Source organism: Mercenaria mercenaria, chromosome 15 (genome assembly GCF_021730395.1).
Source record: "Mercenaria mercenaria strain notata chromosome 15, MADL_Memer_1, whole genome shotgun sequence".
Lineage (NCBI taxonomy): Eukaryota > Metazoa > Mollusca > Bivalvia > Venerida > Veneridae > Mercenaria > Mercenaria mercenaria.
Genome location: NC_069375.1, coordinates 53,563,599 through 53,589,261, shown reverse-complemented (window position 1 = coordinate 53,589,261; position 25,663 = coordinate 53,563,599). Strand labels below are relative to the sequence as shown.

Genomic DNA, 25,663 nt, shown 5'->3' with positions numbered 1-25,663 from the left:
GCATGAGACAGCTTTAAGCTTTCATCAGCTAGAATTGAAACACTGCATTGAGACAGCTTTAAAGCGCTTTCACCGCCTAGAAATGAAACACGCATTGAGACAGCTTAAGGCTTTCATCACTAGAATTGAAACACCGCATGAGACAGCTTTGAAGTGCTTTCATCAGCCTAGAACTGAAACACCGCATTGACAGCTTTGAAGGCTTTCACCGCCTAGAATGAAACTGCATTGAGACAGCTTTGAAGTGCTTTCACAGCCTAGAATGAAACATGCATGAGACAGCTTTCAAGTGCTTTCACCGCCTAGATTGAAACATTGCTTGAGACAGCTTTCAAGTGCTTCACCCGCCTAGAATGAAACATGCATAGACAGCTTTCAAGTGCTTTCACCCCTAGAACTGAACACTGCATTGAGACAGCTTTCAGTGCTTTCACCAGCCTAAAACTGAACAGCATTGAGACAGCTTTCAAGTGCTTTCACCACCAGAACTGAAACATGCATTGAGACGTTTCAAGTGCTTTCACCAGCCTAGAATGAAACACTGCATTGAGACAGCTTTCAAGTGCTTCACCAGCCTAAATTGAACACTGCATTGAGACAGCTTCAAGTGCTCTCACCAGCTAAATTGAAACACCGCATTGAGACAGCTTCAAGTGCTTCACCAGCCTAGATTGAAACACCGCATGAGACAGCTTAAGTGCTTCACCCCTAGAATTGAAACACTGCATGAGACACCTTAAAGTGCTTTCACGCTAGAATTGAAACATTGCATTGAGACAGCTTAAAGTGCTTTCACCGCCTAGAATTGAAACACGCATTGGATCACCCGCCTAGATTGAAACACTGCACTCAACAGCTTTGAAGTGCTTTCATCAGCTAGAATTGGAACACCGCACTGAGACAGCTTTAAAGTGCTTTCACCAGCCTAGAATTGAAACAACATTGGACAGTTAAAGTGCTTCACCCGCCTAGAATTGAAACACCGCATTGAGACAGCTTTAAAGTGCTTTCACCAGCCAGAATTGAAACACTGCTGAGACAGCTTTAAAGTGCTTTCACCAGCCTAGAATTGAAACACGCATTGAGACAGCTTTAAAGTGCTTTCATCAGCTAGAATTGAAACATTGCATTGAGACAGCTTAAGTGCTTCATCAGCCTAGATTGAAACACGCATTGAGGCAGCTTTCAAGTGCTTTCATCAGCCTAATGAACACCGCATTGAAACCGCATTGAGACAGCTTTAAAGTGCTTCACCAGCCTAATTGAAACATGCACTGAGACAGCTTTAAGTGCTTTCACCACCTAGATTGAAACACCGCATTGAGACAGCTTTAAAGTGCTTTCATGAGCCTAGAACTGAAACACCGCATTGAGACAGCTTTAAAGTGCTTTCACCCGCCTAGAATTGAAACATGCATTGAGACAGCTTAAAGTGCTTTCACCCGCCTGAATTGAAACATTGCATTGAGACAGCTTTAAAGTGCTTTCACCGCCTAGAATTGAAACATTGCATGAGACAGCTTTCAAGTGCTTCATCAGCCTAGAATTGAAACACCGCATTAGACAGCTTCAAGTGCTTTCATCAGCCTAGAATTGAAACACCGATTGAGCAGTTTCAAGTGCTTTCATCAGCCTAGAATTGAAACACTGCATTGAGACAGCTTTCAAGTGCTTTCATCAGCCTAGAATTGAAACATTGCATTGAGACAGCTTTAAAGCGCTTTCACCCGCCTAGAATTGAAACACTGCATTGAGACAGCTTTGAAGTGCTTTCATCAGCCTAGAAATGAAACACTGCATTGAGACAGCTTTGAAGTGCTTTCATCAGCCTAGAATTGAAACACTGCATTGCACAGCTTTGAAGGCTTTCACCGCCTAAATTGAACACTGCATTGACACAGCTTGAAGGCTTTCACCCGCCTAGAATTGAACACTGCATGAGAAGCTTTGAAGTGCTTCACCGCTAGAATTGGAACACTGCATTGAGACAGCTTTGAAGTGCTTTCACCCGCCTAGAATTGAAACACTGCATTGAGACAGCTTTGAAGTGCTTTCACCAGCCTAGAATTGAAACACTGCATTGAGACAGCTTTGAAGTGCTTTCACCAGCCTAGAATTGAAACACTGCACTGAGACAGCTTTGAAGTGCTTTCACCAGCCTAGAATTGAAACACCGCACTGAGACAGCTTTGAAGTGCTTTCATCAGCCTAGAACTGAAACACCGCATTGAGACAGCTTTAAAGTGCTTTCACCGGCCTAGAATTGAAACATTGCATTGAGACAGCTTTCAAGTGCTTTCACCCGCCTAGAATTGAAACATTGCATTGAGACAGCTTTCAAGTGCTTTCACAGCTAGAACTGAAACACTGCATTGAGACAGCTTTCAAGTGCTTTCACACCTAGAACTGAAACACTGCATTGAGACAGCTTTAAAGTGCTTTCACCGCCTAGAACTGAAACACTGCATTGAGACAGCTTTAAAGTGCTTCACCAGCCTAGAATTGAACACCGCATTGAGACAGCTTTAAAGTGCTTCACCAGCCTAGAATGAAACACCGCATTGAGACAGCTTTAAAGTGCTTCACACCTAGAATGAAACACCGCATGAGACAGCTTTAAAGTGCTTTCACCAGCCTAGAATTGAAACACCGCATTGAGACAGCTTTAAAGTCTTCACCAGCCTAGAATTGAAACACCGCATTGAGACAGCTTTCAAGTGCTTCACCCGCCTAGAATTGAAACACTGCATTGAGACAGCTTTCAGTGCTTTCATCAGCCTAGAATGAAACACCGCATGAGACAGCTTTGAAGTGCTTCACAGCTAGATTGAAACACCGCATTGAGACGCTTGAAGTGCTTCACCAGCCTAGAATTGAAACACCGCATTGAGACAGCTTTGAAGTGCTTTCACCAGCCTAGATTTGAAACACCGCATTGAACAGCTTCAAGTGCTTTCACCAGCCTAGATTTGAAACACCGCATTGAGACAGCTTTAAGTGCTTTCACCAGCCAGATTGAAACATCGCATTGAGACAGCTTTGAAGTGCTTTCACCAGCCTAGATTTGAAACACCGCATTGAGACAGCTTGAATGCATTCACCAGCCTGATTGAAACACCGCATTGAGACGCTTTCAGTGCTTTCACCAGCCTAGATTTGAAACACCGCACTGAGACAGCTTTAAAGTGCTTTCACCAGCCTAGATTTGAAACACCGCATTGAGACAGCTTTAAAGTGCTCTCACCAGCCTAGATTTGAAACACCGCATTGAGACAGCTTTAAAGTGATTTCACCAGCCTAGAATTGAAACACCGCATTGAGACAGCTTTTTTTAAAGTGCTTTCACCAGCCCAGAATTGAAACACCGCATTGAGACAGCTTTAAAGTGCTTTCACCAGCCTAGAATTGAAACACTGCATTGAGACAGCTTTTTTTAAAGTGCTTCCACCAGCCTAGAATAGAAACACTGCATTGACAAAGATGACCTTTGAGTATTTTCTCGCATGATTACAATATATCCCTGATCGTGTCTTAAACTTGACAAAAACAAGCATTAACATTTCTTGCAGTCCGGACTGGCATTTCTTGTGATTTACTCATGCAGGCAAAACTCACGTAGCATCCAAATAACAGGTGCCTCTCATTATGTTAATGACAATAATTAATGATTCTTACACTGATAATATATTCAAGTTACTTTTTCAGGTCAGACTAAAATATAAACCTTTGCATAAAGATCCCTCTCTGGTGAAAATGCCATGGTAACAGACATTTACTCAATCACTAAATGTTTTTCATAGGAACTACAACATTTACACTCAAAGTCACTTCATGTTTCGCAAAATAAGCACAATACATTATCCTCTTATGAAAATGACCTAGTAACTGTCACTAAATGTTTCATATTAGAAGCACAAAGAAATCTATCTCCATGATAACAGTCATGGTCTAAGATCACTTAATGTTTCATATTGTAACCATGATAATTACCCAAGTAAGTGCTATACCTTCTTGAGGAAAAGGCCATGGCAACAGTCACTAATGTTTCCCATTAGAGCCAAAAATAGATAATGCTATGATTCAAAAATGCCATATAGTAACAGACATTGCAACAGCAAAGTTCTCATTTCAACCATGATATTTACCTGAGCATATAGAGTATCCTCAGATGAGAATGCCATGGTAACAGACATTGACTCAAGGTCACTTGATGATGGTTCTTCATAATATGCAGGATTACTCTTCATTGTAGTTGGGGCAGCCAATCCAGAGTAGGATGGATTTTCCAATCCTATGTAAACATAAACATTTGCATTTTACATCACATCTATCATCTAAAGAGTAAATATAAATATTTTTACTGCACATGTTTACTAACTATGGTAACAAATTAGCACTGAATTTAAATGTATATGAGCTCCATGAGGCCAACAATACCAGAGGTCATTAGAGCTGGCATACTTCTGGGTGTACAAAACATCCAAATTTTATACCTCCAATGATGGTATGACAAATATGTACAAACTAAAATTTATTTAATGATATCTTTGCAAGCTTTCTCTTCAAGAGTGGTCAAAATAAGGCTGACAGAAGAAACTACGACCTTAGAATGCATCAGTAATAAGTGTTTGGAAGGAAATGATGTCAACATTATCAGACAATACTGATTTTCCAGTGTATTACAAGAACTTCCAATGATGCTGTATATCATACTTTAATCTTGTATTCATTAATACAGTAGAGTGGAACACATGAGCCTTTGCGCTAATACCTCTCCTAGTTTGTCAAATTAATTTTTACCTTAAGGCACACCAGCCTTGTATAAAAACCTCTAAGTATAGTCTAAACATTACAAGCAAATTTGCACATCAACATCTTTAATAAAATACTAGTTCTGAAAACTAAAGCACATACATGTTATACTATGCCTTGACTTCAAATCAGCTGAAATGAATACAAACCTATACTATACACACCTAGAAATGCTTCTTTGATGCGGCGTCCGTGACTGGACATCATATCTCCACTCTCTTCAGTCATAAATGACCTATCAGTACTCTGTAGTGCAGATATAAACAACATTCTCTTTTGATATCCATATATTATATAAATGATAATGAATTACCACAAATATTCAAACCAATAACAAACATTCAAAACATGTCTCAACGATATTTCTTAGGATGCATTGGTCACAGTATATTCCAACTTAACAACTTATCTGGAATGGCATTTATTATTACAAACAAGCAAATTCAGTGAATAAAAATCTCGGCCAAACAATGGTGTCCCCTCCCCTGAAGAAGCATTATCTAAAAAAAAGCACTTAAATTGAATTTGGTCTCTTTCCTTACTAAATAACTGATCGAAAACCATTTTTCTATTAATAGTAACAATGGCCTTGACCCAACCTACCCAAAATGAAAGAAAGAAAAACATTGGCTACCTATTTACCAGGTTTATTCTGCTTACCTCATTCCTAACTGAAGTTATTAAGAGAAAATCATCTTTCTATCTTGAGTAACAATGATCCTGACCTTGACACGAGCAACCCAAAATAGGCCATAGATTTAGTCTTACTCAACCAGTCTGAATGAAACCTACAGGGCTGCATTGCCCTGTATCAGTTAACATTCCTACCATGTTTGATTGAAATCTTTCTAATAATGTCTGAGATATAACTCTGGACGGACAAACAAGAGCTGTCACAGGAGTGACGAATTATGTCCCCACAATACAGCCTTGTCACAGAAGTAAGCCAATGTCAAAGTCAAACCTCAAAACAAATATGGGTCATCTGCTAGTCATGATCAACCTCCCTATTAAGTTATGATGTTACACCTGTTTACCAAACATTATTTAAACTTGTCAAGACCTTCATGAGTTATTGTCCGGAAACCATGAAAACCAACAGACCGACCAACAGAACAACAGACAGACAAGCTCATGCCTACATACCCAACGAACGAAGTTTGTGGGGATATAATGATGACATGAGAACATGGCTGTATAATGAGGCAATGATGATGACATGAAAACAAAGCTGTATGATGAGACAATGATGTTGACATGAGAACATGGTTGTATGATGAGGCAATGATGTTGTTATGAGAACATGGCTGTATGATGAGGCAATGATGTTGACATGAGAACATGACTGTATGATGAGGCAATGATGTTGACATGAGAACATGGCTGTATGATGAGACAATGATGCTGACATGAGAACATGGCTGTATGATGAGACAATGTTGTTGAGATAAGATCATGGCTGTATGATGAGACAATGATGTTGACATGAGAACATGGCTGTATGATACAGACAATGATGTTGACATGAGAACATGGCTGTATGATGTGACAACAATGTCGACATGAGAAAATGGCTGTATGATGAGACAATGATGTTGACATGAGAACATGGCTGTATGATGAGACAATGATGTTGACATGAGAACATGGCTGTATGATGAGACAATGTTGTTGAGATAAGATCATGGCTGTATGATGAGACAATGATGTTGACATGAGAACATGGCTGTATGATGTGACAATGATGTTGACATGAGAACATGGCTGTATGATGTGACAACAATGTCGACATGAGAAAATGGCTGTATGATGAGACAATGATGTTGACATGAGAACATGGCTGTATGATGAGACAATGATGTTGACATGAGAACATGGCTGTATGATGAGGCAATGATGTCGACATGAGAACATGGCTGTATGATGAGACAATGATGTTGACATGAGAACATGGCTATATGATGTGACAACAATGTTGACATGAGAACATGGCTGTATGATAAGACAATGATGTTGACATGAAAACATGGCTGTATGATGAGGAAGATGTTGACATGAGAACATGGCTGTATGATGAGACAATGATGTTGACATGAGAGCATGGCTGTATGATAAGACAATGATGTTGACATGAGAACATGGCTGTATGATGTGACAATGATGTTGACATGAGAACTTGGCTGTATGATGTGACAACAATGTTGATATGAGAACATGGCTGTATGATGAGACAATGATATTGACATGAGAACATGGCTGTATTGATGAGACAATGATGTTGACACGAGAATATGGCTGTATTATGAGGCAATGATGTTGACATAAGAACATGGCTGTATGATGAGACAATGATGTTGACATGAGAACATGGCTGTATGATAAGACAATGATGTTGACATGAGAACATGGCTGTATGATGAGACAATGATGTACCTGATCATACTGATGCTGAGGTGAATGAAATCTCACTTCGTCACCATAGATATCTACAGAATCTGTCCCATCTTCTGCTGCTTTTGCTACAGCTGGCCTAGTACTGCAATAATACACATGGCAGAAAACTTAAACATTTTTAAAGATAAACTACATCCTATATAACTTTGATATTAACTTATATTATCTGTAACAGCTGTACATGCGTGACTTTATCTCTCTGAAAATACAGTACACATTAAAATTAGTTACCGCAGCAGAATGTACGCCCAGTTTGTAAAACAGCAGAAGTTACAAAAACTTAACTCTTTTATATGAAGGTTCTAGTTAATGTCAAATAACAATACTGAGTTTGAGCTTTCATTTTTTATAAAGGCTTGGCCTCATATTTCAGGTAAAATTGTCTGTGGTTTCATTCAGTAGTTTTCAAGCTCTATAAAAATATTTACTTTACCATGATATATGATAAGATGGTGTAACAAGTGAGTAGTAAATGAACAATGACACATGTATACCTTGGTCTATCTAGCTGTCCATACATACCTTGGTCTATCTAGCTGTCCATACATACCTTGGTCTATCTAGCTGTCCATACATACCTTGGTCTATCTAGCTGTCCATACATACCTTGGTCTATCTAGCTGTCCATACATGTTGTTTGCATTTGTATCTTCCAAGGCTTCCTCTCTAATCACTGAAATATACATGCAGGTCCAGATTACCATATGCAGAATGGGAAGTTTCAACTAGTAGTTATCCAGTACAACAACTCAAACTTGAGCTATCACTCAAAGTGGTTCATTTTTTTTTTTTTTTTTTTTTTTTTTTTTATTTAACATCGCACCGACACATGATAGGTCATATAGCGACTTTCCAGCTTTAATGGTGGAGGAAGACCCCAGGTGCCCCTTCGTGCATTATTTCATCACAAGCGGGCACCTGGGTATAACCACCGACCTTCCGTAACCCAGCTGGATGGCTTCCTCACATGAAGAATTCAACGCCCCGAGTGAGGCTCGAACCCACATCGATGAGGGGCAAGTGATTTGAAGTCAGCGACCTTAACCACTCGGCCATGGAGGCCCCTCAAAGTGGTTCATAACCCCATAAAAAGCCTTGTTTGAAAAAAGTTTTTTATAGTTATAAATGATACTCGTTGTACCTTTAATATACGTTCAAATTGGGAGATAATTTTGTATTTATTCAAGAAAGTGTTATGGTTCTTTCCAGTTTACATCATTTTTATCTATCACTGTGTCAAGTCAAACAGAATTCAACAGCTTTGAAGTTCTTGTAAAGAAAAAGTAATTGCAGGAAGTTTTATATACAACAATTATTCACTTCACTGTCATCTTACACTGTGTTGTTAAATTAATTCTGTTAAGTGGAATCAAAGTTAGTGCCTTAAAATTATTGAAATAACTCATAATTTTTTTTCAAAAAATCAGATGAGCTAAAAAAATATACAAAAAAATTAAAAGGCTCAAATGGGCCTAAGTTGCTCACCTGAAGAGGACCTTGGCTATCTGATATTGCTTCCCAATTGGTTTGGTGAAAATCATATAAACACTAAATTAACAACAAGAGTAGTTTAAAGGCATTTCAATTTTTAAATCTAGCTGTCCATACAAGGGGCCCCCAAGTGCCTATTGACAAAAGTTTGTACAGGACCTTAAGCTGATGCTAAACATCAAGTTTGAAGATGATCTATCCAGCCATTCATGAAGTCTTTTAAAGGCATTTCTATTTTAAGCTCAAGCTGCGGCTTAAAGGGACCAAGTTTCTCCACTGGAACAAATTTAGGAGAGGACCTTATATCAAGTTTGATAAAGATCCATCAAGTAGTTTATGAGAAGCAGTCGTTTAAAAGTTTTACTATTTTTAGCTCTAGCAGACACTAAAAGGGACCAAGCACCTCTACCTGAAATAAAATTGAGAGAGAACCTTAAAATGATGCTAGCGACCAAGTTCGCTGAAGATCCATCTAGCAGTTCAATAGAAGAAGTGGTTTACGGGTACTTATATTTTTAGCTTTAGCAGCCCCTAACTGGAGCCAACTGTCCCCATTTGAATAAATTTGAGAGAGGACCTTATGATGATGCTTTAGAGCAAGTCTGTTTGAGATCCATCCAGCAGTTCAAGAGAACCTGTCGTTTAAAGATATTTGTATTTTTACGGTAGCTCATTCACCACTCAAAGTGCCCTCATTCGAACAAAATTGAGACAGGACCTTATAATGATGTTACAGACCAAGTTTGATCCATCCAGCAGCTCATGAGAAAAAGTTGTTCAAAAGTATTTATATTTTTTGCTACAATGACCCAGAAAATAGGCAAACTGTTCCCAGATGAACAAATTCAAGAGAGGACATTTTGATGATGCTACAGACAATGTTATATGTAGATCCATCAAGCTGTTCATGGGAAGAAGTTGTTTCAAGTTTTTTTCTTATTTTAGCTCTGGCGGCCCCTAAAAGGGGCTAAGGTGACCCATTTGTATAAACTTGATAGAGGTCCATGCAAGGATGCTACTCACCAAGTTTGGTGTAAATCTGACCAGTAGTTTCAGAGAAGATGTTTAAGAAAAATGTTGACGCAGGATCATGGTCCATGAAGGAGACAGATGCCGGAACATCCACCTATACTAATAGCTCACCCTGAACAAAGTTCATATGTGCTAAAAAGAGAGATAACTTTTTCTTTATTTAAGACAGACTTATGGTGCCTTTCAATTTCTCTTTTAAACATGTATCATAACATAGTGCATTAATTTCTCTTCAGCTAAATAAATGTCTTTCTTCTAAAATTAGATTTTGATCAAGTAAGAGATATGTCTGAAACATTAACATCTCATTATTTACACTTACCTGTGCTCACTTTATAGTGCTTAAAATATATTAGATTTTCAGTCTATCCAGAAATGTCCATTTTGAGAAATTTTCCATGTGAAAAGGAAATTAATTTTGTTAAAATAAAATGATCCTACAAACATGTTGTAAGTTTCAAAGTGACACCTATGCTGAATCCATAGATGGGATACTCTAGGATGGGACAGGGACAAACCAGACTGTACAAAGTGATTCCAATATAGCATCCTCCCCAAAATAATGTTTAGTTGTGGTATAGTAAGTCTGGATCATTTGTCTTTCAAAGGAAAATAAATCTCACAACAATAAATGGACAGTCAACTCTACCTGTTATAAATCTTTGAACAAATATCTACTGTAGTTATAAACAATATAAAGACAAACTTAATTAAAAGACATAGAAGAAACATAATGCATTTGTGTGAGAATGATCACCTTTAGATTTCTCGTCTGACTGAGTTCTCCTCTTCATACACAGGCATCCGCCAATCAACAGTACGATGAGAAACAGTACAAATCCTGATACCCCACCCCCTATAATGACTGGCAGATTGAGAGGTTCACTGTCATCACCAGTCTGCAGTAATGGAGGACCATCAGTTACCGGTCTCCTGGTTACCGGAACTACTGGACGCTGTGTAGTGTTTGGTATAGCTGGAGCTGAAATCATTCAGGAAAATGCTTAAAGTTGTACACTTGGAAACTGCAGTCATAAAGAAAGAGAAACTGAAGGACTTCAACACAAGCCTGTAGGCAGTATGATACAATGGGAACAAGCTGTAGTAGCAAAACATAATTATGGTTACATTCAGCTACATTCCACAGCAAATAAATATGATAATTATGCTTTTGCTAGGAAACATCTTCTTATTCATCCTACATTAAATTCTAGGAACTGCCATTAAGAATCAGAGACTTTGAAAAATATTTACAAAATCTGTGCAGGAGGGCAGCCACAGAAAATCTATAAGCGATGTCATTAAGGTAGTTCTGCACGTTTGGATCAAAACTTTTTCTACAATGTAGAATTTGATTAAACGCCAATTTTTCAAAACTTCAGAATGTATCTAGAAAATTCAGCAAATAAAAAAGATAGGGTCGTGTACTTGATGTTTTGCTAGATTGATTTGAAAAATTTGGACCTCACGCAATATTTCATAATGAGAGTCTATAGGAAAATCATAAGTTTCATAACATTTTCGCGAATAGATTTTTTTCTACAATGTAGATTTAGATGAAACTTCTCACAGTTGTAAATAAACACACGGTCTATAATTTGGTGAAATAAAATGTATAGGTCCGTGTGCTTATTGTTGAGATATTTGACCATGATTAAAGGGAACCGGACATTTCACGTTGATTTTAAGACATTATTTGTAATATTTTAACGTACCATATGTTTTAATATCATATTTTGACTTTAGAAATATAGCAACAGTGTCATTGTAATAAATTTACGCACAGGTTTCGATTTATTCATAAACTGATTTTCATTTCCCTACGCCGAACCCAGGCATTATTCTACGTTTTCCGGATAAATGACGTTACGCCATCACTTCCGGTTTATCAAATGTGCAGAACTACCTTAACTAGATATACCTGGACAATGTGTTTGTGCATTATCCAAGTAAAACAACAGCTGTTTGTAAAACATATAAGGCCCAATATCAGAGCCAATGGGTGTGTAATTTTGTAAGGTATGACCTTGACCTGTCAAAACGACACCAAAAAAACAGGGGTCATCTAATGACTTCAGGCAGCCATCCTACTGACTGACAACCAAAGTTTTCTTCAATTACTGAGCAGAAACCATTTTAATCCCAGGTCAACATGACACTTATCTTTGACCTACTGACTCCTAAAATAATAGGGATCATCTAACCATTCCCAATCACCCTATGAAGTTTACTGACTACAAGCCTAGGTGTTCTTTATTTATTGAACAGAAACCATTTTCAGTCTCAAGGTCCCTGTGACCTTGATCTTTGACCTACTGACCCCCAAAACAAAAAGGGTCATCTACTGACCACAAGCGATCACCCTATAAATTTTAACAATTTTAGTCTAAAGTTTTCTTTTGCTATTGTCTTTGTCTCAAGGTCACTATGACCTTGACCTTTGTCCTGATATCGAAAACAAATGTGGTCATCTACTGACCACAGGCAATCATCCTATAGAGTTTTAAATCCTAGTAAAAAGTAAGCTCTAGTTACTGATCACAAAATGAAATGGGTCTATCAGAGGACTGACAAACAGACCAACAACAAGTATTACAACATACCACCTCTTCTTCCAACAGGATGGTGGTAGGCATAATGAACAAAGTATGTTCAAGGTCAAGTTACATCAAAATTCCTGACAGGGCATCATTTCAAAATGCATGAAACAACAAAAATGAAAGTAAACATCGAGTATTATCAGTGGCATATGAATGTTTGATACTTACATGTAACAGCCTCCATGGTAACATGTTGACCATACCCTGCTGCTGTTGCTGCCAATACTGATATGTTGTATATATGCCCAGACTGGAGGTCTGATAATGTAGCTGCTGTTTTACTTGTGGTTACATTTAACATGTCTGCTGCAACATTTTCTTCTGTGGAAAATCAAACTCTTTTAAAAATAATTTATGATCAAAGTTGAATCTATGTAATCACATATATGTCTGCTACAAAATGAAAGCTAGATCTACATGACACAAAAATATAAGCAAACTAAGAATTTAGCAAGTGGAAAACAATATCAAAGAAACTCTGTTTAATGCAAGGTAAATTTATAAAATACAAACCTATGTCAGTATTAAGTATATTTGTAAGAACATCCTGTAGATTCAAGCATAACTTTCCAACACTGATATGTTCAATATTCATCCAATCAAATATGGCATTACTTGATATGTTCATAATTTGTGTCAACTCATCTGATTGGAGGATATCTGTTTCGTTTTGCACTTCCTTGTATAAAGTTTTGTTGTGTAAAATGATATCACAGATGTTGGCTAAAGGTTGAATTAATCCTTCAGTCAAGGTTTCTTCAAAATTATCAAAAATATTCTTCAGTAAGTTCAAGTTGTTAAGAAGCTCTGATATGTGTTCCCCTAAGGTTGGCTTAGACAATGAAAAAGGTGTCGTCACAACTGCTGTACCGACGGAATGATACAAAACAAGATAATTTGTAATGACGCCATTGGTTACTTCAGGTGGTTTCCATGACAGCATCAAAGTTGTAGATGATGCTGTATAGCTGAGGTCCGCCACAGGTCCAGGGTCTGTATAAAGAGAAACAACAGCCATGTAACATCATGTACTCCATTGTTTAAAAATATGAAATTTTAAAAATGTTTTATATTCAGGTAATGTAACGTACCTGAATGCCATTCATCACTTCTGTAAAACTATCCCTGCAATTTCCATGTAAAATTGGTAAGAAAAAACTAAACAGCACATACATTGCTATAACTAATTCACAGATATCAACTGCTTTCAAGATAACAACTTGCTTACAGTAAACATCACTAAAACAACCTAAAATGTATATAGAAAATTTCTCGTTATAAGGGATAATTTCAAATGTCCTGATTTTTGCCTGTCTTTGTTCTATGTAAAACAATCAAATTCAATGAATTGGTATCCCCCGCCGAAAGGGTCTGTGGTGAGGAATGGCAAAAAAATATATCCGGCAAAAAGTTAAGGATGTTAATAAGAAGCAAATAATTTCATTAGTCAAAATCAATTTAACAGAAAACAAATGTTTAATTAAAGAGTACATAATAAATGTATGATACTTTGATCCTGACTAAAGAATTTATTTTGAATGGGATATGCTTACTGTAATAAGCTTAGCTTTTAAAATTAAATGCAGTTAATTGAAATGCGAGGTGGGGGAATGGTACAACTTGCATGTTGATATTAGTATTCAAGGAAGGTTTGAAAAAAATCTAAAATAAGGCATGAAAAAAAATAATTATTTTTTTTAGAGGGGGGAGGGGGGTTGGGAGGGGGAGGGGGTGTGACCAAGGCATGTTGGTGACCAGGTGTGGGTGAACAACTTCACATATTAACAATAACTGTTCAGGGAAAAGAAATGAAAGAAATTTAATGAAATTCTGCCAAACGGTAAGTTTGTTATGTACAAATATGTGGATTTTTAGACAATTAAAGGGCAATAACTCTGAAGTTACAAAAGAAATCCCTACATAACTGTGTGTGCACAACCACATTATAGTGCTATAAATTCTGTTTAAGTTTCATAGTTCTAGGTCAAATATATCAAAAGTTATGATGCATAAATTGCCATATTTATAGTACCCTATATAGTTATCACTAGAAACTTCTAAGGGCCATAACTCTGGTGTTACTTGGGCAATCTGACTGAAACTTGATGGGCCCCATAACCTCATAGTGGTGAGCATGTATATGACGTTTGTTTGAAAAAAATCTAAAATAAGGAATTATTTTTTTTTTGGGGGGGGGGGGGGAGGGGGAGGGGGTGAGATCAAGGTAAGGGGGTGACCAGGTGTGGGAAAACAACTTCACATGTTTACAATATATGTTCATGGAAAAAAATGAAAGAAATTTAATGAAATTCTACCAAATGGTAAGTTTGTTATGTACAAATTTGTGGATTTTTATAAAATTAAACGGAGCAATAACTCTTAATTTACTAAATAAATCTGAACGAAATTGTGTGTACACAACCACATTATGGTGATCAGAAAGACGGACGGACAACACCAAAACTATATCCCTCCGACTTTCGTCGGGGGATAATAAAATGGTTACATGTAACAACACTATTATAGCAAATTACTGGACATATTTCCAGAAACACATTTTCAAATCCAATTGTTAAAAAAATACTCTGAAAGATCACTGGATATATAGTGAACCCCTCAAAAGTCATAATCAGTTTATAAAAAAATTTAATGTAACTATGTTTCTTATTTTTCTACAAATGTTTAATATTGAATAAATGTTGTTTTTTTTTGCTACAGCCTTACGACCATACAATACTAAATGGTTTGCATGTATGTAATGATAGTGTAACCAGCACTTACATGCCAGCAAAGTCTACCTGGCACCCCCCCATATCAGGTGACTCTAGGTTTAAATGATGCACCAGACAGTTCTAAAACTACACACTTTAATGTTCAATGTTGTTTTCAAAGGCACTGACTAGGCGTCTACTGTAACTCTCAATTATAGAAGTGTTAACTATTAACAAACAAAATCAACTTAATGTATATATAACACAAAGTATGTGTACTTACATGACTGTTCAGTTTGTACTGTTATATTGTCAGTGTACGGCCCAACACCATTCGTCACCTGGTCAGTGAATGCTGCTACACATACACCATAGGTTGTGTATGGATCCAAGTCACTGCAAGAATAGATCATCTCATAATATTGTCTGCTGTATTGGGTTATCTTTTTCAAATTTCAATCACCTTTTACCAGCTACTTTTGTAAACAGGGTTTAAACACTGGTACTACAATTATCTTACCAGTATGTTTGTGAAATCCTGATGCATCTTGAAACATATGGAAAGGAGTCAAATAAATCCAAATGCTAGCCAATAAAAGAACTTTTCCTCCAGCTCCCAACAAGAATCAGACTACTTTAAGCCCTCATGAGGTTGTGTAAGGCAAAATTACTTGAAGTTAGTTTAAAGTCATCAAAATCTGAGTATCAAACTAGCCGCATAGGCCTAATCGTGCTACCACATTTGAATGTTCTTGGTCAAGTGGTTCTCAAGCTTTTAAGCGGCTTGTCCAATATGGTTTTCTCAGCTGAGTACTCATTCAAATATATCTCTGTATTGTACAGTGCAATGTTAAATAACCCTTTTATTAAATACCTATTTTATTTTAGTTTAAATTAAAAATGATTCACTGAATATTGTATTTCTGCCTTTTCTGTATTTTCCAGATTTCAAGACGCATAATCAAACTCTGTACTTCACCCGATTTACATTTGTACCATTTTCGGGCTTTATTGTATGTTAAGCATGGTACTGTTGAACCGTCCAAATACGGAAAAATACAGGTCTTTTTGTACGCATGTGCGCCCAATACAGTAATATATTGTACAGTCACGTGTTGCAAATAAACATTCATTGGATAAATAAAATAGATATAGAATAAAAAACTTTTCCTCCAGCTCCCAACAAGAATCAGTACTTTAAGCCCTCTTGAGGTTGTGTAAGGCAAACTTACTTGAAGTTAGTTTAAAGTCATCAAAATCTGAGTATCAAACTAGCCAACTTAGCACTGGCATAAGTGGAATTCTATTCTAGTAAAATTGAATGCACTGCAACCTTGACTTTTGCAGCCCACCGCTTCTTTGTGGGTGGGAGGGGGTTGCATAATAAATCATGTGTAATGAAATTCTTTATTAAATAAATTGCTCCTTAGCAATACTTGTACATAAAACACTGACTTGTTTCATAACAAAAGAAAGTTCACTGATCTGATCACATACCTTATAACAGTAGTTAGATTGAGCACACCAAGAGAACGGACCTGGGAGATGTTGTAATCAGAATGTTGCCAGTACTGTACTATAAACCCTGATAATTCACTGTTCCAGTCAGCAGCAGGGGGAGGCTGAAATGACAATGGTTCAACTCACAGGTGATTCATGTTATATACTCATTATGTACAGGTAAATACTACATGGGTTGTTCAAAATGTGCTGAACTTTGCTGTTGCAAAATTTATAATGTAGAAATTAAATGACATGTAAATGTTCAAACTCCTCAGTTCGCAAATATACCACAGACAAACAAATAAATTCCTTCATTTTGCCAACATTTAACAAGAGCACCGCCTTGCAGGTGCTGACGCTCATCTGATTTTTTTGTATAATAGAAATATTGTCCTACCCATGATTTTCTAAGTCTAAAAAGGGCCATCATTCTTGCAAAAAGCAGGATAGAGTTATGTTTCTTGATGTACAGCGTCCGCTTATGATGGTAAAAAACTGTTGCAAGTTTTAAAGCAATAGCTTTGATAGTTTATGAGAAAAGCTGACTTAAACATAATACTCAACCAAGAAAACTGATTTTCTAAGTCCAAAAGGGGCAATAATTATTGCAAAAAGCAGGATGGAGTTATGTTTCTTGATGTACAGGGTCAGCTTATGATGGTGAACAAGTGTTGCAAGTTTCAAAGAAATAGCTTTGATAGTTAATGGAAAAAGTTGACCTAAACATAAAACTTAACCAAGAAATCTGATATTTTCTAAGTCCAAAAGGGGCCATAAATCTTGCAAAACACAGGATGGAGTTATGTTTCTTGCTGTACAGGGTCAGCTTATGATGGTGAACAAGAGTTGCAAGTTTCAAAGCAATAGCTTTGATTTTAGGAGAAGAGCTGACCTAAACATAAAACTTAACCAAGAAAACTGATTTTCTAAGTCCAAAAGGGGCAATAATTCTTGCAAAAAGCAGGATGGAGTTATGTTTCTTGATGTACAGGGTCAGCTTATGGTGGTAAAAAAGTGTTGCAAGTTTCAAAGCAATAGCTTTGATAGTTTAGGAGAAAAGTTGACCTAAACATAAAACGTAACCAAGAAATCTGATATTTTCTAAGTACAAAAGGGGCCATAAATCTTGCAAAAAGCAGGATGGAGTTATGTTTCTTGCTGTACAGGGTCAGCTTATGATGGTGAACAAGTGTTGCAAGTTTCAAAGCAATAGCTCTGATTGTTTAGGAGAAAAGCTGACCTAAACATAAAACTTAACCAGGCAACGCCGACGCCAACGCTGATCAAGTGATGACAATAACTCATCTTTTTTTTTTCAAAAAATCAGATGAGCTAATAAAATGAACTCTATCAATACTATAGATTTCAAACAAGTTCTAACAAATCTCTTGCAGGAACTGACTAACTTCTCTATTATTATATCAGTGAAAGACAAATGGTTTAATTTTTTTCATTATGGAAATCCTTTCTTCTATTTTTAGCATGGTCTCAAGGTACTGAGACTGTTAAACAAGATTACACTTTGTAACAAGTTCAAGCACCAAATAAACAGTAAATACTATATTATGAAAGAATCAACTGCCATTAAACATATTATAAACTTCATCTCTAAGACTGACATTATTTCTCTTTGAATGAAATAACAATTCTGTTGCTAAAAAGCCCAAGTTACTTCTGAATAGAATTGAAAAACCTACTTGCCACTTCACCAAGATGGCAGAATCTGACTGGACCTCTGCTGTTAGATTGAGAGGAGCTCTAGCTGGAGCTGAAAAATACAACCAGTCTAAATTAAATATTGCCATGGTCAAACAATAACTTACCGTGTAGAGTGATTGTCTGTAATTCAAAGACTATCACCAAAACATTTACAAACATATTTTAAAAAATAAAGATTAAAATCTTAAATCTCATTAGGCATTCTAATAAAAGGATATAATCTGTTTACATCAATTTTGAAAGTAAAACATTTCAGTGGTAAATAAAGATAACTTATGTCCTTCCAAAGACACTACAGCATCATGGTAATATTCAAGCAAGAGAGATTTACAGATCTTATAAAAATGTTAATTACCATTATTTAAATGAACTGCAGCATAGGAGATGGTTTATATCCATTATATTGGTTAATTATTTTATAAAGCACAATCATCATGAAAGTTTAGACTTTAAGAGGGAATCACCTGTAGGCAATGTCCTCACAGTAGCACCTTCACTTGCTTCCCCTAACCCACCAGCATTCTCTGCAACCACCTTCACCATATACCATGTCCAGGGGTGAAGGTCACTGATATTTACCTGAAGGTCAAGAGAATCAATGACCTCTTCACCTAAAGGTGTGCTCACATTGTGAAGTAACCAGTACCTAACATAATAGCGTTTTATTGGTCCATTCTGTTCCTGTTGAGCAACTGCCTGAAAAAGTTTGAAACTTTTAGACAGTCATACAACTAAATACCTTAATTAAATACTTCTATTTCAAATTTGATAATTAAAACATGCCTGAAAATTGATATTATTTCACAGAACGTTAACTAAATAACAAGAAAAAATATAGGTCATTTAGTGACCAGACATTTTACACATTTAATACACTGAAAAATGAGTGTTAATGTGACTAACCTCCCATGAAACTTGTACCACATAAGGTGTAAGAGCCTTGGCCTTAACTGCATTAGGCCGTCCAGTAGGGGCTGTAATCATATAATACAAGTTAACAGCCATGAAAATGATGGCTGAAGACATGTTTAAATTAAAGCCCAACAACACTGTTATTTGGTTTATAGTCTTCTAGTGTTTCTGATAGCTGAAGACATGTAAGACAATATTATCAATAAACTGCTATATATAACAATTCCCTAATGTTTTATGACTCTACGTCAAATAGTTTTTAGATACATGCGACACCAACTTGTATGTCATTTATGCATATTTTTGACAATCATGGGTCATAACTCTGGTCTGACTGATCCGAAACAAAATCCCAGGTGAACAATTCACATGCTGAATAATATTCCTATGATGTTTCATGACCCTAGGTCAAATACTTTTTTTAGATATCCTTTGCGCACTGGTAACGTAGTGAAATGTGTAAAATTTTTGAGTCTTCAAAAACAGCCAATCTTTACAGTGAATACCTATAACACTTTTAAACGAGGAAATATTATCTATCCTCAAAACCTGTCCCCATTTTAGCGTAGGAACCCTGAAACTTTTCTTTTTTCACTTTTAATTCCTGAAATTGAAACATTTATTACTTATGGTTCTGAAAAGCAGTCTTAACATTTTCTTTCACTATTTTAATATTTCACCTGTACAATTCATGATAAATAAATTTTGTTAGGAATGTCTTTATTTAAAATACCTATTTTTATCGATATTAATCAATAAACGGTCAAATCTGCATAATTTGAGCATTCTTGAGAAAACCCTGACCTATTTAAATTCCAATCACGCATAAAGCCTTATAAGACAAACATAAGACTTATGTAGATTTGGAGACAATATATGGGTTATCTCGATAAAATTATAAAAGTGATCAATAAAATCGATCTTATTGGTAATATCGATCATTATTGATTATTTATGAAATACGTATTTGAACGTTGTGGGTATGTTGGCAAAAGTTAGGACTCGTTCTGCAATACCCGAAAGAACACTGTATCATTGAAGAACGTATATTTGTTTTTTTTTTATACGCTTTTAAACGGTAAATGAAGTCATTATAATGAAAGTCTGCTCTTGAGCTGAAGAAACAACTACAACCGAGAAGAACATATTCGGGTTCATTTTAACGTTGTTGAACGTATTTTTATTTCAAAATACGTCAATTCAACGGTCCGGTTTTAAAACCTCAAACAAGAACTGTCACTAATGGTGAAAAATGCCCCCGTAGCACCTTGACCTTTGACCTGGTGACTCCAAAGTCAGTAGGGGTGGTGTACTCAATAAGTACTATCAGCATGTGAAGTTTGAAGGTCCTGGGTGAAGTGGGTTGAATGTAAAGTGCCTTCATGCAAAAAGTTAACATTGGCCCCTGTGACCTTGACCTTTGACCTGGTGACCCCAAAGTCAGTAGGGTTGGTGTACTCATAAAGTACTATCAGCAAGTGAAGTTTGAAGGTACTGGGTGCAGTGGTTCGCGAGTGCCTTCATGCAAAAAGTTAATGTTGGCCCCTGTGACCTTGACCTTTGACCTGGTGACCCCAAAGTCAGTAGGGGTGGTGTACTCAATAAGTACTATCAGCATATGAAGTTTGAAGGTCCTTGGTGCAGTGGTTCGCGAGTAAAATGCCTTCATGCAAAAAGTTAAGGTTGGCCCCTGTGACCTTGACATTTGATCTGGTGACCCCAAAGTCAGTAAGGGTGGTGTACTCAATAAGTACTATCAGCACGTGAAGTTTGAAGGTCCTGGGTGCAGTGGTTCGAGAGTAACGTGCCTTCATGCAAAAAGTTAACATTGGCCCCTGTGACCTTGACCTTTGACCTGATGACCCCAAAGTCAGTAGGAGTGGTGTACTCAATAAGTACTATCAGCATGTGAAGTTGAAGGTCCTGGGTGCAGTGGTTCGCGAGTAAAATGCCTTCATGCAAAAAGTTAACGTTGGCCCCTGTGACCTTGACCTTTGACCTGGTGACCCCAAAGTCAGAAGGGATGGTGTACTTAATAAGTACTATCAGCATTTGAAGTTTGAAGGTCCTGGGTGCAGTGGTTCGCGAGTAAAGTGCCTTCATGCAAAAAGTTAACGTCGGCCCCTGTGACCTTGACCTTCGACCTGGTGACCCCAAAGTCAGTAGGGGTGGTGTACTCAATAAGTACTATCAGCATATGATGTTTGAAGGTCCTGGGTGCAGTGGTTCGCGAGTAAAATGCCTTCATGCAAAAAGTTAACGTTGGCCCCTGTGACCTTGACCTTTGACCTGGTGACCCCAAAGTCAGTAGGGGTAGTATACTCAATAAGTACTATCAGCATGTGAAGTTTGAAGGTCCTGGGTGCAGTGGTTCGCGAGTAAAGTGCCTTCATGCAAAAAGTTAACGTTGTGACGAACAAACTAACTAACTAACTAACGAACGGACGGACAGTTGAAAACTAATATGCCTCCCTTCGGGGGCATAAAAAAGGCACCCATCTCGTAACGTAACAGGCAACAGGCAATCGCTGTAAAGATTGGCCAGGTGTGAAAAGGATATATGCCACACAAACTTTTATGCCCTTTTATGCATATTTTTTACTAATTCTGTTCTGGCTGAGTGATATCTCCAACAAAAGACCAGGGCCCATATTCATAAAGCTCCTAAGGGAAAATTTTCCCTAAGGAACTAACTAAGGGAAAAGTTCCAAAGCGTTTTGTGAACAATCGGCGAGATATTTGAAAGGTCTAACAATATTGTCTCATAGAGTCTGGCATAGTAATGAAGATTATCAATAAATCTTATAAAGTTTACACTTTTCTTTTGTGCTATGTTGTTTAGGAAATTTACAAAGTTTAGGATTTTCCTAAGTTTTCTCCTTAGGAGCTTTATGAATACGGGCCCAGATGCAAAGCTTCACATGCTGAATAATAGTCCATACTTTTTGAAATACATGTGACACAAAACTTAAGCAGTTTTTATACATATTTTTTTACTAAGTCAAGGGACATAACACTGGTCTGGCTGTGTCGGATCCCAATAAAAACATAACATGCAGAACTTCCCATGTTGAATAACAATCATGTGAGGTTTGATGACTCCGAGTCAAATACTTTTTGAGATATGCATAACACAAAATGGGTGGAGAGACATACAGCCGGACAAGGGCAACTCCAAGTGTTACCCCAAAAATTTTGGAGTGCACAACAATACAAAAATGTCATAGTATAAGAGAGAACTGAGATTTTAAAAGATATCAGTAAGCCAAGAATCAAGAAAACACCTGAACACCAATTAAGAGTACCTGTTTGTGAAGTTCTTGTCTCAGCTATATTCGACCAATTCCCCCAAAGCACCTGGTCACCCTCCATTGTGGCACCCCGTACCTCCAGTGTATACCATGTGTATGGGGTGAGGTCACGTATAATGTAGTCATGGTTGGCATCATTATCACTGCTAACAATGATTGTTCTGTCTGAAATATTGATTGTTTAATCTGAAATAATGGTTGTTCAATCTGAAGTAAGATTGTTTTGTCTGAAATTATGATTATTTTATAAAAATGACTGTTTTGTCTGAAATAATGACTGTTCTATCTGTAATAATAAATAAATTACCTATAAAGATTGTTCTATCTAAAATAATAATGTTTTATTTTAAATTGTAATTGACCAACCTTATATAATAATTAATCTACCTGAAGTAATGATAATTTCTCTATATTAGGCCTAGGAAGAATTCCCCCAAGAACTATAGACCAAGTCATACATTTTTATTATATAGACATCTGCTCTTTACTCTTTACTGAAAATACCAGTTTTTATTACAACATTCATTGTTATTTAACATGTTTGCTTAATCAAGGTAAAAAAAAAAAAGAACTTAGACATAAAACCCATACTTGACAAAATTGTAAAAAAGTTAGCTGAAGTACAGCTATTGTAAAAGCATCATTTAAGTTAAATACTTTAGAACTCATACAGTAACAACTCAGTTTTTATTCAAATTTTAAAAATGACTAACAACTTAATTATACAGTAGGCAGTTTTAAGCCATATTGGAAAGTTTCTGAGTCCGAACTGGTTATGCTTTAAAATATGGTGTAGCATCAAAACAGCTCATCCAGCCATATATATAACCAGACTTTGGACTATCCTAAATTTTATAATATGCAAAAGAAAAGTTCTTAACGTCTGAGGAATGGATTCTAAAAACTTTTAATGCAGTCCCAACAGTCTATAATATATAGGGAATCATGGAAGGAGGTATGTAGAAGTGCTTCATAAATTTCAGAAAGTGATTAAAATATATCAAAGGACATATGGAATAAACTTGACCAACAAATTATTAAACAAATTAAACATCTTGATTTAAGCATTGCACCACTGTAAAATTTATCAAATCAAACATCTGTTAAAATAAAATACAGGTCATTGAACATGTACATATGTCTGTCCAAGATAAAACAAAAACCACTCATAATTCGTTATATTCATACCTTGTAATTCATTTTTCTTTCTTAAGTTGATCTGGTATTTTTTGATGCGTCCATTTGTAGTTAAAGGAATTTCCCAGCCAATGGTTATATTATAAGCTTTTATGTCCATAACTTGCAAATTGCGAGGTGCTGAGGGTCCTGGTATATAAAAACATAAAACAACTGTGACAATTTCTATAAAAGGTTTCTCCTAAATTAAAGTAAACAGTCATATATAGGTCATAAAGCACTAACAAATTCAACAAAGGGAATCTGAGAGGTAAAACAGACAGGATCCATTTTCATTTTATTTTCAGCTAAGATAAGATAAAAAAAATAAGATAAACTCTATTTAACATGGATTGCACAGTAGCAGAGTCCACTGTAGCTATATACTGTAGCAGAGTCCACAGTAGTAATGTCCACTGCAGAAAAGTCCACTGTAGCAGAAAGCTCTGTAGCAGTGTGCACTGTATCAGAGCGGGTCCATTGTAGCAGAGTGAGTGAAATGTAGCATACAGTTCTGTAGCAGTGTGTAACAGAATGTACACTTGCAGAGTGCACAATAGTAGAGCAGAGTCCACTGTAGCAGAGTGCATAGTCCACTATATCAGAGTGCACAGCATGTGAGTCCACTGCATCAGAATCCACTGAAGCAAACTGCACAGCATGTGAGTCCACTGTAGCAGAGTCCACTGTTACAAACTTATTTTAATTATAAGGAATCTTACCAGCATCATAAGTTTGTGCAGATAATATATTGCTGATGTCACTGGTTCCTGCATCATTTACTGCTGATACCATAAACACATAGCGTGAAGCCGGATCTAAATCCTCCACCAAATACTTAGCTGTATCAGATTCAACTTCTGTTTTCAGATAAGGTCTTGAGGTATCTATCCTGAAATGAGAGTTAGTCTTTTTATAAACAGGGCAAGTTACATTTTAACACTTTTTACTTGTTTTCAATCTAATTTAGAAATGTATCAACAAAATATTAAAACAATTAAGAGAAGTGATTGAATACACATACATAGCTGGAGACAGATCCTATAAGCCATTGCTGTTCCAGTTAAACAACTACCTTCAACATACGAAAGAAATTTACCCCCAGCAAGGGCTTAAAACCAACACAGAACTTCAGCTATCCACTGTCCTATGAACCATGACAACATGATGCTTGTAGCAGGTATTATGTCTATATAAATGAACTGACCATTTACGGTATGAAATGTAGACACGATCTACTGGTGTCTGTGGCTGTCTTTGCTCTATGGACCATGACAACATGACGCTTGTGGCTGACACTGTTTCAGCTTTCTGTAGCACAGGAGGGCTTGGACGTGCTGTAACATAATGCTAATATATCAAAATGTAAGTCAAAGCCTTGAGACACCTTTCTATACAGCCAAAGATTCTCCAAACATTAAATTAAATCCTGGATGTACAAATGGTAGACTGACATGTGAAAATGTTCCAAAAATATAAGGTTGTACCTGTTACTTACAACATTTAAAGATTGCATATCATGTGCTTTTAGATACAATACTTATCTAGTAAATAGATTGTAATTACCAGATACAACCTTTCAGTATTAACAACTGTAAAAAGACATATATACAATTTCTTACATAACATCAGCTCAATAAACATATAGGGGCCTCCGTGGCTGAGTGGTTAAAATCGCTGACTTCAAATCACTTGCCCCTTACCAAAAAGGTTCACTTGAAGTGTAGAAGAGCTGGCTTACTGAATGTCGGTGGTTCTTACCCAAGTGCCCACCCCTGATGAAATAATGCCCTGGGGGGAACCTGAGGTTTTCCTACACCATCAAAAGCTGGAAAGTTGCCATATGACTGTAATTGTGTCAGTCTAACGTTAAACCCAGCAAAAACAGAGTAATAAATACATGGCAATGAGTAAAATCAGTATTTAATATATTTTGCTGGGA

The 25,663-nt window shown here is 36.7% G+C and overlaps 1 protein-coding gene across 3 annotated transcripts in view; it reads right to left on the bottom strand.

Annotated features, from left to right (window-relative positions):
• Positions 1-25,663, bottom strand: part of LOC123564528 (hemicentin-1-like) — a 116,034-nt gene that overhangs the window by 18,970 nt on the left and 71,401 nt on the right. For 2 of the 3 annotated variants that reach the window (XM_053525281.1, XM_053525282.1), the window contains exons 17-32: positions 24,929-25,058; positions 24,444-24,613; positions 23,734-23,871; positions 22,540-22,710; positions 19,226-19,296; positions 18,787-19,018; positions 18,301-18,371; positions 16,598-16,722; positions 15,384-15,496; positions 12,903-13,382; positions 12,558-12,710; positions 10,547-10,771; positions 7,873-7,939; positions 7,246-7,348; positions 4,962-5,058; positions 4,146-4,291 (exon numbers count right to left, since the gene is read on the bottom strand). In XM_053525281.1, coding sequence (XP_053381256.1) covers positions 4,146-4,291; positions 4,962-5,058; positions 7,246-7,348; positions 7,873-7,939; positions 10,547-10,771; positions 12,558-12,710; positions 12,903-13,382; positions 15,384-15,496; positions 16,598-16,722; positions 18,301-18,371; positions 18,787-19,018; positions 19,226-19,296; positions 22,540-22,710; positions 23,734-23,871; positions 24,444-24,613; positions 24,929-25,058 — 2,492 coding nt within the window. The remainder of the gene's footprint in view (positions 1-4,145; positions 4,292-4,961; positions 5,059-7,245; positions 7,349-7,872; positions 7,940-10,546; positions 10,772-12,557; positions 12,711-12,902; positions 13,383-15,383; positions 15,497-16,597; positions 16,723-18,300; positions 18,372-18,786; positions 19,019-19,225; positions 19,297-22,539; positions 22,711-23,733; positions 23,872-24,443; positions 24,614-24,928; positions 25,059-25,663) is intronic. The other variant, XM_053525283.1, reaches the window with a different exon arrangement.